At 35.3% G+C, this 16,329-nt stretch overlaps 2 protein-coding genes across 5 annotated transcripts in view; both read right to left on the reverse strand.

Annotated features, from left to right (window-relative positions):
• Window positions 1-118: 118 nt before the first annotated feature.
• Window positions 119-10,145, reverse strand: hsc70 (heat shock cognate 70). 3 transcript variants are annotated; one of them, XM_067364661.1, is made up of 9 exons: window positions 10,005-10,145; window positions 7,584-7,793; window positions 7,139-7,344; window positions 5,613-5,765; window positions 4,850-5,405; window positions 4,567-4,769; window positions 3,978-4,176; window positions 3,615-3,847; window positions 119-754 (listed from the first exon to the last, which is right to left on the reverse strand). In XM_067364661.1, the coding sequence occupies exons 2-9, from the start codon at window positions 7,786-7,788 to the stop codon at window positions 554-556; spliced, it is 1,956 nt and encodes a 651-aa protein (XP_067220762.1). In that variant the 5' UTR covers window positions 7,789-7,793; window positions 10,005-10,145; the 3' UTR covers window positions 119-553. The 3 variants fall into 3 exon arrangements, with proteins under 3 accessions (XP_067220762.1, XP_067220763.1, XP_067220764.1); XM_067364662.1 differs by having other exon boundaries at window positions 10,000-10,145; XM_067364663.1 differs by having other exon boundaries at window positions 7,584-7,789; window positions 10,000-10,142.
• Window positions 10,146-11,251: 1,106 nt separating this feature from the next.
• Window positions 11,252-16,329, reverse strand: part of si:dkey-238d18.4 (TBC1 domain family member 15) — a 19,095-nt gene continuing 14,017 nt past the window's right edge. The window contains exons 9-11 of one of the 2 annotated variants that reach the window (XR_010892162.1): window positions 16,199-16,329; window positions 13,837-14,301; window positions 11,252-13,737 (exon numbers count right to left, since the gene is read on the reverse strand). The exon at window positions 16,199-16,329 is cut by the window's right edge and continues 11 nt beyond it. Coding sequence is in view for 1 of the 2 variants with exons in the window: in XM_067365181.1 (XP_067221282.1) it covers window positions 14,139-14,301; window positions 16,199-16,329 (294 nt within the window). In the remaining variant the exon portion in view is untranslated. Of the gene's footprint in view, window positions 14,302-16,198 lie in introns of both variants that reach the window. The other variant, XM_067365181.1, reaches the window with a different exon arrangement.

The following is a 16,329-nucleotide window of genomic DNA, read 5'->3' on the forward strand; positions in this document are numbered from 1 at the left end:
CATTTGATTGCAGAAATGAGTGTGTTGTGTATGTCGTAGGCTCCAAAGTGTTCTTCCATGCACATTCCTTCTATCATGAGATTTATTTAACAAAAACATGAGACATGATATTGAGGAAATAGTATGCTTTATTTTTATTGAGTCATACAGGTAACACTGATTGCTTAAATTAATGAATTGTAAAGCAGATGTGTAAAAACCCATCCCTGTGGAATAATTATGAATAATGAGAACTGAACAAGTTACAAGGCCTCACCTTAACTACATATTTTGTTGTAATTGTAGCATGACTAACCTTGTAAACACTGAATAATAGCTTACAGGTAGGATTATAGATTTGCAAACATGATGTTAACATAGGCTAATATGTCAGTGCAAATGCTGTTTAGTAAGTGCCATATTGCTTTGGTCACAAGCTATAAGTTGGTCTCATGTGGCACATCTGACCAATGTAAGTAAACGCTAGTTGACATGAAGCCTGTTTGAGATGCAACAAGTTGACGTAAAAAACATTTTGATTTGGTTTCTCTCTATATGTGTTCTGATGTCAAGATTAGTCCACTTCCTCAATGGTAGGACCAGATGAGGAACCACTTCCTGCCCCTCCGGGAAATCCCCCAGGCATTCCACCAGGCATTCCACCCGGCATTCCACCTGGCATACCACCTGCGCCCTGGTAGAGCTTGGTGATGATGGGGTTGCACACTTTTTCCAGCTCCTTCTGTTGGTGCTCGTACTCATCCTTTTCTGCGGTCTGTGTTACAAGACATAAGAAGTGTTTCAGAAGATTCTCTTTGTTTGGTGAGGTGACTCATTGCTTAATTCCTATCTCTGTTAGTGGAGGCACACCAACAGTTGGGTACAACAGATACACCTTAAGAAAAACTTGCTTTTCACTACTCAAATTGTATATGATTACAGCAATATATATATATATATATATATATATATATATATATATATATATATATATATATATATATATTATTGAACATGGAGCATTGTGTGAAAATAAAGGGCTTGCTAGCATGGGCCAAAAGGGACAAAGTATTGATACAAATACTTTATTTAATAAAATAAAATAATTTATTTTTGTTTAATAAATATACTGCCATTAAAATGTCCATTTAAAAAAAAATACAGAAACAATTTTTTTTTTTTAAGAAAAGTAAAGATTCAGAAAGCATCGAACGAGATCCCATAATAATTTAATATAACTTTACAGTAGTAACAAATATGATACTTTATTAAATTATATAATTGATATATTTTTAAATACGATGGTTTCATTATAAATATGGTGATTATCTCTTAATATGTTATCTTGTACATAATTAAGTTCTTAATATATGAATCTAACCATGTCATGTCAACAAATGTAGAAGTCGGCCAGCTATTTTTTACCATGTTAATTATTGTCTTTAGTCCCAACAGCAGGGGCACATTTTACCCCAAATACCATACTTTTAACATATTGTTCCATTATTGAAAAACTCAAAATCATTAGTAAGACCTTTGTCTTAAAATATAGTAAACAATTTTAATCGATTCTCATTTGCTACATAAATCTACATTAAAAAAAAAAAAAAAATGTTAAAGTTAGTTCACCCAAAAATTAAATTTCTGTCATTAATTACTCATCCTCATGTAGTTCAACACCTGTAAGACCTTTGTTCATCTTCAGAACACAAATTCAAATATTTTTGATAAAATCCGGATCAGTGAGGCCTCTATTGCCAGCAAGATAATTAACACTTTCAGATGCCCAGAAAGGTACCAAAGACATATTTAAAACAGTTCATGTGACTATAGTGGTTCAACTTTAATGTTATGAAGTGATGAGAATACTTTTTGTGTGCCAAAAAAACTAAATAACGACTTTAATTAACAATATCTAGTGATGGCCGATTTCAAAACACTGCTTCATAAAGTTTCAAAGCTTTACTAATCTTCTGTTTCGAATCAGTGGTTCAGAGCATGTATCAAATTGCCATTGAACCATTGAAATTTCGAAACACGTATGATGTAATAAAGCCTCATTTACTGAAATCATGTGACTTTGGCAATTTGATACACGCTCCAAACCACTGATTCGAGGAAAAAAAAAAAAAGAAAAAAAAAAAAAAAAGGATTGCAAAGCTCGTAAAGCTTTATGAAGCAGTGTTTTGAAATCACCCATCACTAAATATTCTAAAAGTTGTTATTTTGTTTTTTTTGGTGCACAAAGTATTCTCGTCACTTTATAACATTAAGATTGAACCACTGTAGTCACATGAACTATTTTAAATATGTCTTTAATAACTTTCTGGGCATCTGAAAGTGTTAATTTTCTGGCAATGGAGGCCTCACTGAGCCATTGGATTTTATCAAAAATATCTTAATTTGTGTTCCGAAGATGAACAAATTTCTTACAGGTGTGGAATGACATGGGAGTAATTAATGACAGAATTTTCATTTTTGGGTGAACTAACCTTTTAAAGATTTGATCAAATTAGCGCAGAATCAACTTTGCATTGCTTGACGTCAAGGATCAGCCAAATTTCCAGGTGCATCATCAAATGTGATTAAGAAAAGTGCTGATGTTAATTTTTGTGTGTTCTAGCGGTTTAAAGGAGAATAAAGTCAAATGGATCTTTACTTTGTGCGCCCTAAACCCCATTGTACCCTACATATGTTTAACATTTCCAAAGTAAACACTCTTGATTCAACTCATCATCAGCTAATTATTAGAACGGAAATAGATTGGTTAGACAATTGACACACATCCAAAATGTGTACTGGTGGTGTACCTTTAGGAGCAAGGTTGGGAAACACTGGCTTAATGATCTCTTGGAGGGTTTTCATACTTGAAATGGTTAATCCTGGGACATTCTAAACCTCAGAAAAATTGCTTATCTTGTTTTGTGTTTCACACTGCTTATAATTTACTCAGGATTTACAACTAACACTGTACATTCCTAAACACTGGGCTAACGTTTTTATTCACATATTTGCAGTGTGAGTGTCATCGACTGGATGAAGGCAGCACACGACCAGTTTACATAAAGACATTATCATTTCGCAACCTCATATTATATATCACTGACTCTACCATCAAGTTTTTCCTGAATGGACTTTTCAGACTATAAATGTAAGAATAATTTCTGTCACTCCAACATTTTTCATCAGTATTTAAATATGTTTCCCCTGAATCACTGAAACTAGTATTTACACAAATGTGTTTCTGTCATTGTCCAAAGCACCTGAATATGAGGCATACAATTTGGGTGTTTATTGCTAAGCATCTTGTTATAACATTCTAACACCACATTGTTTCAAACTGTCCGCTTTTGGCACCACAATGCAGAGAGGGGTTTCATAACCTGGTTTAAGTTACTAACTCTGCTTCTAAATAATGTTTCTGGGGTTAAGAACACGGATATCCCAGGGTTAAGCAAAGTGGGAAAGGCCAATTTGTTGGGTGAAATACTCTGGGTGGTTACACAAATGGATTTCACTTCCTCAAGGTGATCCTTCAGTGACAAACATAACTGAAAGGGATTGCCTTAATCCTGTAAACAAGTGTAACCTGTAGATTGGCATGTACACTGTGAAGTTTTTAGGATGTTACCTACCTGGTTTCTGTCTAGCCAGGCTATGACCTCATTGCATTTGTCAGTAATAGTTTTTTTGTCCTCTGCACTGATCTTATCCTGCAGCTTGTCATCCTCCACAGTGCTCTTCATGTTAAAGGCCAGGGACTCCAGAGTGTTCTTGGCGGTGACCTTCTCCTTCTGAGCTTCATCCTCTGCTTTGTATTTGTCTGCCTCCTGTACCATACGTTCAATGTCTTCCTTGCTCAAGCGACCTGAAAGAAGCAGAAAAAATTAGCAGGAAACTATCAGTGAAAACTAAGACCATTTTTAAACTCCAGAGTTCACTGAAGTAAATGAGTGTGAATTCAATTCTTTATCCAAGGACAGAACATGTTATTCTACCTTTGTCATTAGTAATAGTGATCTTGTTCTCTTTGCCAGTGCTTTTGTCCACTGCAGACACATTGAGAATGCCATTGGCGTCAATGTCGAAGGTAACTTCAATCTGTGGCACGCCACGAGGAGCGGGAGGGATGCCTGTCAACTCAAATTTGCCAAGAAGGTTGTTGTCCTTTGTCATGGCTCTCTCTCCCTCAAATACCTAGGGATGAGAAAATCAATAATCCTAAACAAACTCCAATTGGTTACAAATGCCTCAATGGCTTTTGGAAGAACTGATGTCAACATCTCAACCGTTTCAAGGACCTTCCTGAATAGTCAAGCATTGCTGGTCACCAGCCCATTTTATGTTTTGGACATTGGTTCCTCACCAGGCTGTTTAACAAGCTTTACCAGCAAGCTTTCCTTGGTCAGGCAGTTTCAGTTTAGATGGCCATACTGGTTAACCATTATTCTTTGCTGGTGAACTATGATGGGTTGGACCTGTACCAAACATGCTTTGAAATGAAAATTCAGGCTAATCTGACCTGGGATGGTCAGAAAGGGAGGAAGACCAAGTATGTATTGGTCTACAACAACTTATTTCATTTACCTGGATCAGTACACCGGGCTGGTTGTCTGAGTAAGTGGTGAATGTCTGGGTTTGCTTGGTAGGAATGGTGGTGTTCCTCTTAATTAGCACAGTCATGACACCCCCAGCCGTCTCAATGCCCAGAGAAAGAGGAGTGACATCCAATAGCAACAGGTCTTGGACATTCTCTGATTTGTCACCTGCTAAGATGGCTGCCTGGACAGCTTGGTGGGATTTGAAGAAAGATTAGTATGTCACAAAGCAAAAGTGATAATCCATTTATAGTGGAAATCATCCCTCTTACCTGCTCCATACGCTACTGCTTCATCAGGATTGATGCTTTTGTTAAGATCCCGGCCATTAAAGAAGTCCTGAAGCAGTTTTTGAATCTTGGGAATGCGAGTGGAGCCACCAACCAGCACAATGTCATGGATCTGCGCTTTGTCCATCTTGGCATCTCGCAATGACTTTTCCACCGGTTCCAGCGTGCCGCGGAACAGGTCGGCGTTGAGCTCCTCAAAACGTGCTCTGGTAATGGAAGTGTAGAAGTCAGAACCTTCAAACAGAGAGTCAATCTCAATGCTGGCTTGAGTGCTGGAGGAAAGGGTACGCTTGGCCCGCTCACATGCTGTCCGCAGGCGACGGACTGCACGTTTATTGCCAGTGATGTCTTTCTTGAACTTGCGCTTGAACTCGGCAATGAAGTGGTTGACCATTCGGTTGTCGAAGTCCTCACCACCCAGATGGGTGTCACCTGCAGTAGACTTGACTTCAAAAATGCCATCCTCGATTGTCAGAATGGACACGTCAAATGTTCCACCACCCAAATCAAAGATGAGGACATTGCGCTCACCACCAACCTGTAGTGAATTGTGGCCATAAAGCAGCAGTTTAACCCTCCTAACTCTTGAACCTTACTGTACCGAAAATTAATCGGTGAGAGGCTGGACAACAAAAATGTCTACAAACACTTCATCAAAATATCTTTACAAACCAGTAAAGCATGTGTACCAAGTTATATATAAAGCCCTGAACTATGTAAAGTATAGCTCAGGATGTCTATATACCTTTTTGTCCAATCCATAAGCAATAGCAGCTGCTGTTGGTTCATTGATAATACGGAGGACATTAAGGCCAGCAATGGTTCCAGCATCCTTGGTGGCTTGGCGCTGAGAGTCATTAAAGTATGCCGGCACTGTAATGACTGCATTTGAAACTGCCTGAAATAACAAGATCAAATCTTCATTAGCATGATTCAGAATGGCACAGTGATTAGCATCAAGTGTGATAAAAACCACACAAAGTTTGGCTTCTGCAAAAGTTGCATAGCTCCCTGAAGTCCATGTCTCATTCAGAGATGTTTTATTGGTTGGGTAAAGGATTATGTTGGATTTGATTCTGATAAACACAGTGGGTTCTACATACTAGTGCATATTAAAAAAAAAATAGTGGAGAAGAGATTTTTGTGATTAATAAGGGAAGAGTCTTTACATTAATTATGATTACAATATAATTTTGTTCATAAAGAAACAGTAGATGCTTTCAGGAAAACCTCTTGAAAAAAATGCAAGTTTTTAAGCAACACAGGTTCACAAAAACAACCTTGTTGACACTAAAGATTGTTATCAAGTTGACATCCTTCCTGGAAACCAGCAATAACCAAAGTCGAGGTGTAATTCAAACTTCAAAATGTTTTAGAGATTTCTGAACATAAAATGTGTGCTGCACAATCAGATATAAATCTGTGGTAAATTTCTCTAAACCACTCTAACTGTAAGCATCACTAAACGATAAGATGCATAAAGCTGTGTTTGCAAATTGTTGCACTCATGCTGTAGAGATAGTCTTCACTAAACTGCTTGGACTAAACTTTCTCTGTTTTGGTTTGATGTGTCCTACTAAAGTATGTGATCAATTAGTCATGATTCTTTTTAGTTTGCATTTATCAAAATTCAAGGAAAGGCTTCAAATTTTCTTAAGAATTCAATGACAATGTGATCTCTAGAGCGATATGTTCTCTTTAGCTAGGTCATCCATTTCCTGTATGCTTGAATGCACATTAATGTGAGCCTGGACCACAAAAACAGTCATAAGTTGCACAGGTATATTTGTAGCAATAGCCAACAATATATTGTATGGGTCAAAATTATTGATTTTTCTAATATGAAAAAAATAATTAGGATATTAAGTAAAGATCATGTTCCATGAAGATATTTTGTAAATGTCCTACTTTAAATATATATAAAAAAAATGTTGTAAGTAATATGCATTGCTAAGGACTTAATTTGGACAACTTTAAAGGCGATTTTCTCAAAATTTAGATTTTTTTGCACCCTCAGATTCCAGATTTTCAAATAGTTGTATCTTGTCCAAATATTGCCCTATCCTAACAAACCATACATCAGTCAGTGTAAAGATTATTTTATTCAGTATAAATCTCAATTTCAAAAAATGTACCCTTATGACTGATTTTGTGGTCTATGGTCACATATGTGAGGCAAAAGGGCCAGAAAGTGTCCTAAAACATGTAACAACCTAAATGTAAAAGATGTAAAAGCACTTATTTAAAATGCTTTTTCATAGTTCTAATCACCTTGCCTAGGTAAGCCTCAGAGATCTCCTTCATCTTAGTGAGGACCATAGAAGACACCTCTTCAGGGTAGAAGGTCTTTATCTCCCCTTTGTACTCCACTTCCACCTTGGGCTTGCTACCCTCATTGATCACCTTAAAGGGCCAGTGCTTCATGTCAGACTGAACAACTGGGTCATCAAAGCGTCGACCAATCAGACGCTTGGCGTCTGTTGAACCAATAAAGATGGATGTAAAAGGCAAAATGGCAACAAACAAGCATTGCTTTAAAAACTGCTACTGGTTTCTGCTGACAAAGACTCACTTGAATTACAGTATTAGCATTCTAGTAACTACAATGCCATCTAATGGAGAATAGTAACATTGTCAGTGTCAATGTCAATCTTTCATTCTCTTTCTCAAGTAAAATGCATTATGTTCTGGTAAATTCTGTTATGGACTGCCTTACCGAACACTGTGTTGGTGGGGTTCATGGCAACTTGGTTCTTGGCTGCATCTCCGATCAGTCTTTCGGTATCTGTAAAGGCGACATAACTCGGGGTTGTTCTGTTCCCCTGGTCATTGGCAATGATCTCCACCTTTCCATGCTGGAAGATTCCCACACAGGAGTAGGTGGTTCCCAAATCAATACCCACTGCTGGACCTTTTGACATCCTGTCTGGACCAGAGAACCAATGGTGATTTTAGTAAAGTATCTGAATAAAGTACTTTTAGAATGTCAGGGAAAGAATGTTTACTTTCGTGTATATGCAAGGCTATAAAGTACACATAAAATGTGTCTACATTTTTTTTTTTTTTTTTTATAAACAAGTATTGAGTCTCCAAGAAAAAAAAGTCATTACATGACTGCATTTAGAGGTAATTTAACTTTTAAACCATTTAATGCATTGTTCGCAACTTTTTACAGAACATTCATTCTCAAGTGAGAAACAGACATTTTAAGCTTAACAAATGTACCACAGAGATTAACAAGTATATATATATATATATATATATATATATATATATATATATATATATATATATATATATTACATTTTAATAAAATCTAAATATTATTAATAATGTATAAGAATATATATATATATATAATATAATAATAATTATTAATATATTTAATGTATTAAAAATATATTCTGTCAAAAAAAGACAATGCATATTAAACATGGATAATCTGTATCATTCATAAATAAATAAATAATAATAATAATAATAATAATAATAATAATAATAAACTGGTCAATCTCTAAATATATAAAATTGGCCGACTGGGGCACGTTTCTAGCAACATCCACATTGGTGCTGTAATCATGCTGCCATGTGCTGCCAGCTGCTTTAGAAAGCACTAGATTGCTTGCTTGGCTGCATGCCATGACCAACTCTCTCTCTCTCTCTCTCTCTCTCTCTGTTTGTGTGTATATGTGCGTGCTGTGTAACAGTAGACTGTGAAGTTCTGTCACCAAACTTCTTACTCAATAATTATTTCTAATTTATTATTCTAATTCATTATAAAAACAGAATATTGTCTTCTTTATCTTTAAACATCATGAAATTCAACACTACAAAGGCCTTAAACAGGTCATTATTCAAGAGTGACTGGATGTTTCATTCCCCCTTAACTCTGCAGAGCAAATCAAATGAAGGATTTTAGAAAAATACTCTTAGATGAAAATATAGACCTGACAAAGAATCAGGCTGTTTGTTACAGGAAAGCTGATGTCATGAGACAAGAGCACATTGGCAATTAAGAGACACAAAGGGCCTAGTGCTGAAGGGGTCATGTGACCTGCAGAATCCTCATGATTTGCTGCATCTGCATGTGTGGCTGATATTTTTAGTTTTTATGTTAATTTTAGTTTAATATTTAATCATGTTTATGTGCTTTTGTCATTGTGTTATTATTATTATTTTTTTAAATATTGCTAATTTATTTTTATTTATAATCTTAAACTAAACGATATAAACTTTATTTCAGCTTTATTTCAGAAATGTTTTATTAGTTTAGTTAGTTAATGATAATACATACATTTCTTAAAAGTTATAATAAATAAATAATAATAATAATAATAATAATAATAATAATAATAATATTATTACTGATAATTATGTATTTAATTTAATATTTGAATTGTAGCATTTTATACAAAATATTAAACATTAATTTTAATTAAAAAGTGTCCAGCATGCAAACATCAATACCATTTAAAAATTCCAGGATGCACCAAATTACATTGCTAAATATATATATTTTTGATTGCAAAATATATATATATATATATATATATATATATATATATATATATATATATATATATATATATATATATATATATATATATATATATAATTCTCATTCTATTCTCATTGTTATTTCATACAGTTTTGATTGCTTTATTTTTCCAAAATGTGAAAATAATAATAAAAAATGGGTAGATGTGTCCAAACTTTCAACTGCATATTCCATACATAAATGTGTTTCTTCTTCTAGCACAGAGGTTTTCAAATGTTTCCTGGAGCTTCCCCATAAGTGAATATCTTAGATGTCTCTGTTTTTCCTTTTTAGATGACAAATTTCTATTCCCATCACAAAGTAAATAATAAGCAGAAGTTATTTTTTCTTCTTGGAATTCCTTCTGCGCCTTTATATACTTTTCACATGCTCAGTTTATTGTGGGATTTGACGGATGGAAGCATAATCAGTCCAGACTGGCCTTGAACACACACATTTGCTTTGTTTTAGCAGTGTGCACATTTGAAAATAACTTAAAATATTAATGCAGAACTGCCAAAACGGTCCTTATCCAAAACAGACAGAACAGAACAACAAGCCAAGCCTCTTGCAATGCTTCAAAGAAAACTTTTACCTTACTGGAAAAGTTGTACTTGAGAGATAACGAAGTGTAACGTGTGTTCCTTTCCCTTAGCACGGGGTCTGCCCTCGGCCAAAGCCCTGCTAGAGCGCGTCTTGGTGCCTTTTGCACTCCTGCACTGCTGGAATCAGAGGCAGAAGCCCTGGACTCTTCTGTGTATATAGCCACAGCAGCTGAATAGATTCCAGCATGCAGTCACCTGACCCACAGCGCAGAGAAAGTTCCAGGCTGTAGTCTCACCAGCCAAACGTCTGCCATTTAGAGCAAGCACAGTGAGTTAACAACCAACTGCTAATACCAAGGCAGTGCAACACAGAAGACACTGGTTTCCATTCATGGGGAGATTCAGACTTCATTAAGTATGACACAAACTCAATAAGTGCACTGTCCTCATCTTTTTTTATATATTTTATTTTGCAGATTAATGTACTTTTGCCTCAAAATGCCCAGTGGTGCTGTAGCATGTTAGATAAACACATGCTCTCACAAGATAAGCTTTTAATCAGACAGTGTTAAGCACTGAAACACTTATGAATAAGATGTTCTTGTAGGGATACGTCTGCTACAAACAAAGTTAATCCAAAACAATGCATGTGCATATAACTAATAGCATACAAAATATTCAACAAACAGAGATACTTAAAGGGTTAGTTCACCCAAAAATGAAAATTCTGTCATTAATTACTCACGTCATTTAGTTCCAAACCTTTAAGACTTTCGTTTATCTTTCGGAACACAAATCAACATCTTTTTGATGAAATCTGAGAGATTTCTGTCCCTACATTGACAGCAACACAACTACCACTTTGACACTTCAAAAAGTTCATAAAGAGATCATAAAACTAATTCAAATAAATTGAATGGTTTAATCCAAATTTTCTGAAGAGACTCGATCGCTCTTATATCATGAATTTAGGCTTTTATTCACGTAAACATTCATCATCAGTTGTGGTAAACGGAAGCTCAAGTATGTTTGCTTGACTTGCGAGAAACAATGAGGTTCATTCTCACCCATCAAGCAGGTTCAGATGAGCTTCTGTTTATGTTCGCTGATCAATGTTAATATGTGAATAAAAGACTAAATTAAATCTGTTCATCATACAAAGTGATTGAGTCTCTTCAGAATATTTGTACTAAACCACTCAATTCATATGGATTCGTTTCATGATCTCTTTATGAACTTTTTTAAGCATCAAAATGGTAGTTGCATAGCTGTCAATGGAGGGACAGAAATCTCTCAGATTTCATCAAAAAAGCTCTTCATTTGTTTTACAAAGATGAACGAAAGTTTTATGCGTTTGAAATGTCATAAGGATGAGTAATCAATGACAGAATTTTTATTTTCGGGTGAACTAACCCGTTAACCTTGAGAAAATGTTGTTGATCAACCTAAGGGGGATGAATTAATTTTTATTTTATTAGCTGTTTTGACTTCTTTATGAGGTTGGCGATTTTTTCAACTTTGTTAGCATCTGTAAATACAGTTGAAAACCCCAATTTGCGTGATTAAATAATAACTTAAGTAACTTTGCAACTTCACGTCAACTCCCAGTCATCAGACTATCAGTAGAATGTTAAAGGGTTAGTTCACCCAAAAATGAAAATTCTGTCTATATATTTTTAGTATATTCTATATACTATATTTTTTGTTGAAATCCGATGGCTCCGTAAGGCCTCCATATGAAGCAATGACACTTCCTCTCTCAAGATCCATAAAGGTACTAAAAACATATTTAAATCGGTTCATGTGAGTACAGTGGTTCAATATTATTATAAAGCGACGGGAATATGTTACGTTTGCTGGTAAACTAATCACACGACGAGGAGATAGAGTCACAATAAGTCTTTACTAGGAGATAAACAGGAATCCACAGGAGCATACACCAACATAGTACAAACAATACCGGACAACACAAGACTAGAAACACAGGGTATATATACACAGGATAACGAGGAGGGTGATTGGGAACAGCTGGGTGTGATGATGGTGGTGATCAGTTGCCATGGTGACTAACTGGTGGCGGGAAATGGAACAACAACAAGTCCAACAATGAGTCCATAACAGAGTGCACATGTAACAGAATACTTTTGGAGCGCCAAAATAAACAAAATAACAATAGTGATGGCCGATTTCAAAACACTGCTTAAGGAAGCTTCGGAGCACAAATGAATGAGTGTGTCGAATCTGCTGTTTGGAGTGCCAAAGTCACGTGATTTCAGCCGTTGGCAGTTTGACTCGCGATCTGAATCATGATTCGACACACTGATTCATTTGTGCTCCGATGCTTCCTGAAGCATTGTTTTGAAAAATTGTTTGAAATCACTAAATAAGTCGTTATTTTGTTTTTTGGTGCTCCAAAAATATTCTCGTCGCTTTATAATATTAATATTGAACCACTGTACTCACATGAACCGATTTAAATATGTTTTTAGTACCTTTATGGATCTTGAGAGAGGAAATGTCATTGCTGGCTATGCAGGCCTCACTGAGCCATCAGATTTCAACTAAAATATCTTAATTTGTGTTCCGAAGATTAACGAAGGTCTTACGGGTGTGGAACGGCATGAGGCTGAGTAATAAATTACAGAATTTTCAGTTTTGGGTGAACTAACCCTTTAAAGTGTACTTGCAAAGTTACTTCTAGTTAGTAGAATGGAGTGTTACCAAAACAGTGTTACCAGATTTTTTCTTATAATAACTTGGTTACAGTGTACACCCTGAGCTTGATGAATACATTCAAAACTACAGTATTTGTAAAAATATTGTAGAAAAAGTCCAAATTATATCAGTCACTGTGCATCAGATTTTTAAGGAACGTTACATATAAAAATAGTGTGGTAACAGGGTTGCACTGATATTATGATTCTTGGTTTGTACCCTGTTCACAGAAAGTGCCATGAATCATAGCTCAGATTTAACTTTAATTAGAAAAAAGAAAAAAAAAAAGTCACATTCAAATCACCACACTTTATTTCACAAGAATATTTAATGGCTACCAAGCATGAGTCTATTCTTTATGAAATGACTCACTAGAAACTGACAGCTTAAATGTCACCTAGTAATCTTAAAATAAAACACTCACTCTCAGTATCACACACACACACACACGGGTTCATGAATGACACTTCTCACCGAAAATACCCAGCTAGATTCATTCATTCTGTTTAACATTGCAGTGTCTTTATATTATTGCTACATTAATTAAAACATTAATAAACATGATGTGCAAACTTCAAAATGTAATCCAAACATCAGCGGGCAGAATCAAAATTACAGCACCCGTTTCCCAAAACGTGTTGGTCAGTCATTTAACTCTCTTAGAAAACAACATTAACAGCACTCCCCCTGAATGAGTCACATAGTGTCAATTCTCAATAAATAATAACCAAATGTTATGTGCAATATTCCATATCTCCAAATGTACACTTATATTTTCTGTCTCTTACATAATAAAAACCCATGCAGTGTGGTCTCAGAGTGAAGGGTGTCCTGGTTCAGTGTGCTATTTCTGATCAGTACATACTTGAACACTCTACGATTGGTAAGACAACACCACAGAGGGTCTTCTAGAGCTTCTCAGAACTGAGCCCATGTTTCTATTATTATATTGTGCTGTAAAATACGCAAGTACTATTTTTCTAAGACTGAATAATATTCACAGGTCAGGTCTCAGATCAGCAGTAAGGATCTCGGTTTTCTGTGTTTTTCCAGTCCTTGCGCACTCCAAAATCCTGTTCAAAACAAAGCGAATTTTGATGTTGCATACTTAATACGCTTAATCAAGTCTTCAGTACTATCAATAATCTGTTATATTCCAGAATGCTACTTACATTTTCAAGCATGGTCAGGGTAAATGCTTAAATAAAAGTCTTATTTGATTATCTTAGATTGGTTAAATTAGTGTTTTGCTGTAATTCTGGCACAATAATAAAAGCCTTATAAACTAAGATCAAATACTGAAGGAACTGTTTGGAAGGAGTCCATCTTGTTCCTGTACAAAACTCTGGTTAAAAGCAGCATCCTTCTTTGGAATAAAATTCCCACTGGATTTCCAAAATCCCACTGGAGCATAAAGTTTTTCATGAGTTTCTGTCAAGAAGATTGTTTCCTGAAAAATCCCATGCAGGCCTTCTCAGGAAAAAAGGTTACGGAGTTGATATAAGAAATGGTCCTCTTTGCTCTTGCGTGTGCGACAGAGGCCGCTCAAATAGTCCCAGGATGAGCGTTTGCAGTAGTTGTAAAATTGTTCCTCAGCTTTTTTCAGGGTGCTGTTCAGGTCAAGCTTGCCCTGCAGACTGACCATGAAAGCATGGTTAGATTATTGTGCTTCATGAACGAAAACAATGCACTATGCAATAGCCTCAAAACATATTTAGACACTTAAAGGTAGGGTAGGAAATATTTTTACTTTTTGTTACAGTAATATAGCTGAAACTTTCTGATAGCAATGGATAATAGAAGTGGTCTTAATATAAAAATATATATATAACTATATAAGTATAAATATATGAAGAGTTTGGTTTCCAAAATGCTATAAATCCATTTGAGTAAAAATGTGTTTTCTTTACCAAGAACATGTCAAGATGAAAACCACTATTTTCTGTTTAAAACTTTCACATAGCATCTTTTGGTTATAAAAACATGACAAATTCAAATCTAGATTTTTTTTTTTGTTTGTTTCTCAAAATGCAATAAATCCATGACATTTTTTGTTTTTTTTTTTCCAAAATGCAACGAATCCATCAACATTAAAGTTATTTTTCATATTGAAAATACACAGCAAAGTATGTTGATTCACATATATGACAGACTCTGAACTTTGTCAATACTAAACTTATATACAGGCATTTGACTAAAAATACATTGTCGTCGCTCCCAAAATGAATTCAACGAGTCATCTTGTTTATGTTATAAATGAATTATGTCTCCGTTTGTCATTACCGATTAAAGAGCATCTGGTGCCACCGCACGGTTAAAATAAACACATTTGCCGAGTACATTGGTATTAAAAACGGCTTTTAAAAACTGTTCATGATTCAGTTTTGGGGACCGTGACAAAAGTTTGATGCTGTCTTGGAACAAGCAACAACTGGCATTTTTCTTCCTCCCGACTCGAGTGCCTCATCTTCTTAATCTCCTCACGTAAATGATTATATTTCGATGATTTACATTTCTTCCCCACCACAGGTTCATCAATGCCTTCAAAATTATTCATTTTTCTGTTTTTGTTGATCACAAAGTTGATAAAAACTAGGAATGCCGGATGTATTCAGAGCGTCGCCATTACGGTTTACAGTGCGTGGAATGGTGCGCTGTGATTGGCTGAGCGGATATATCGCATTCTGCAGAGAAAGGAGACTGGCGTTTGTCGTGTTTGGAAAGAAAGGAAGAAAACATGACAGAATAATACGACGGATAACGCATTTTGCGCAAAATTAGTGAATGACTTTTCAATATTGACCAGATACAATACTGACTTTGGCGGAAACTTTTTTTTTTTTTAAATGGCATTTACTGCATTTTGGAACCAAACTCTTCATATCTAAATATATGGAAAACATCTTCTGTGGAAGTCTCAGGGCCAAAAAATGTTCGTCCAGTCATTGCATTCAACCTGCCTTTCAACATATGTATTTTCATACCTCCGCACAACCTGCTTGCGCAGACATCACACGTCATCAGTGCGTTCTCTCGTGATGCTTTGGATCATGTGTTTTGGAAGAGGTGTGGCTTTGGAGATGCTCTCCAAGAAAGGTGGGATCTAATGCTTTCAAAGCTTACTACTGTTAGCAAAAATGTAATTTCTCTGAAATTGCCTACCCTACCTTTAAGTCACACTAAAAATTTATGAATGCCATTGCATAAGATACAACATAGCAAATCAACTGGTATTCATTTTAAAGAGAGATAGCAGTTTGTAACAAAACACTGCACAAAAATAAATTTTCTACATTATTTATTTTTTTTATTTTTTTATTTCTTTATTTCTTAAGACAATATATAATTATTTAGACACGCTAAAAATTTAGACATTTTTAAGTTTGACTTTTGTGTTGAAAGCACATTTTGGGGCCACTATATGTTCATGAAGGATTTAATATGTGTGTGTGTGTGTGTATATATATATATTTTTTTTTTTTTTTTTTTTTCAAACAAATTATTATAAATCTGTACAAAATTGTGCACACACACCTGCTAGTAAACTGTATGAGCTGAACCTCGTTCCTGCAGCTGAGTAAAGTGTCTCTGTTCTCCAGCAAGATGGTGGCACACATGAAGAGTTCAAAGGTGAAGTCTGTGTTTACAGCATGTAGTTCCTTCAC

The sequence above is a fragment of the Chanodichthys erythropterus genome, chromosome 17 (assembly GCF_024489055.1).
Source record: "Chanodichthys erythropterus isolate Z2021 chromosome 17, ASM2448905v1, whole genome shotgun sequence".
Lineage (NCBI taxonomy): Eukaryota > Metazoa > Chordata > Actinopteri > Cypriniformes > Xenocyprididae > Chanodichthys > Chanodichthys erythropterus.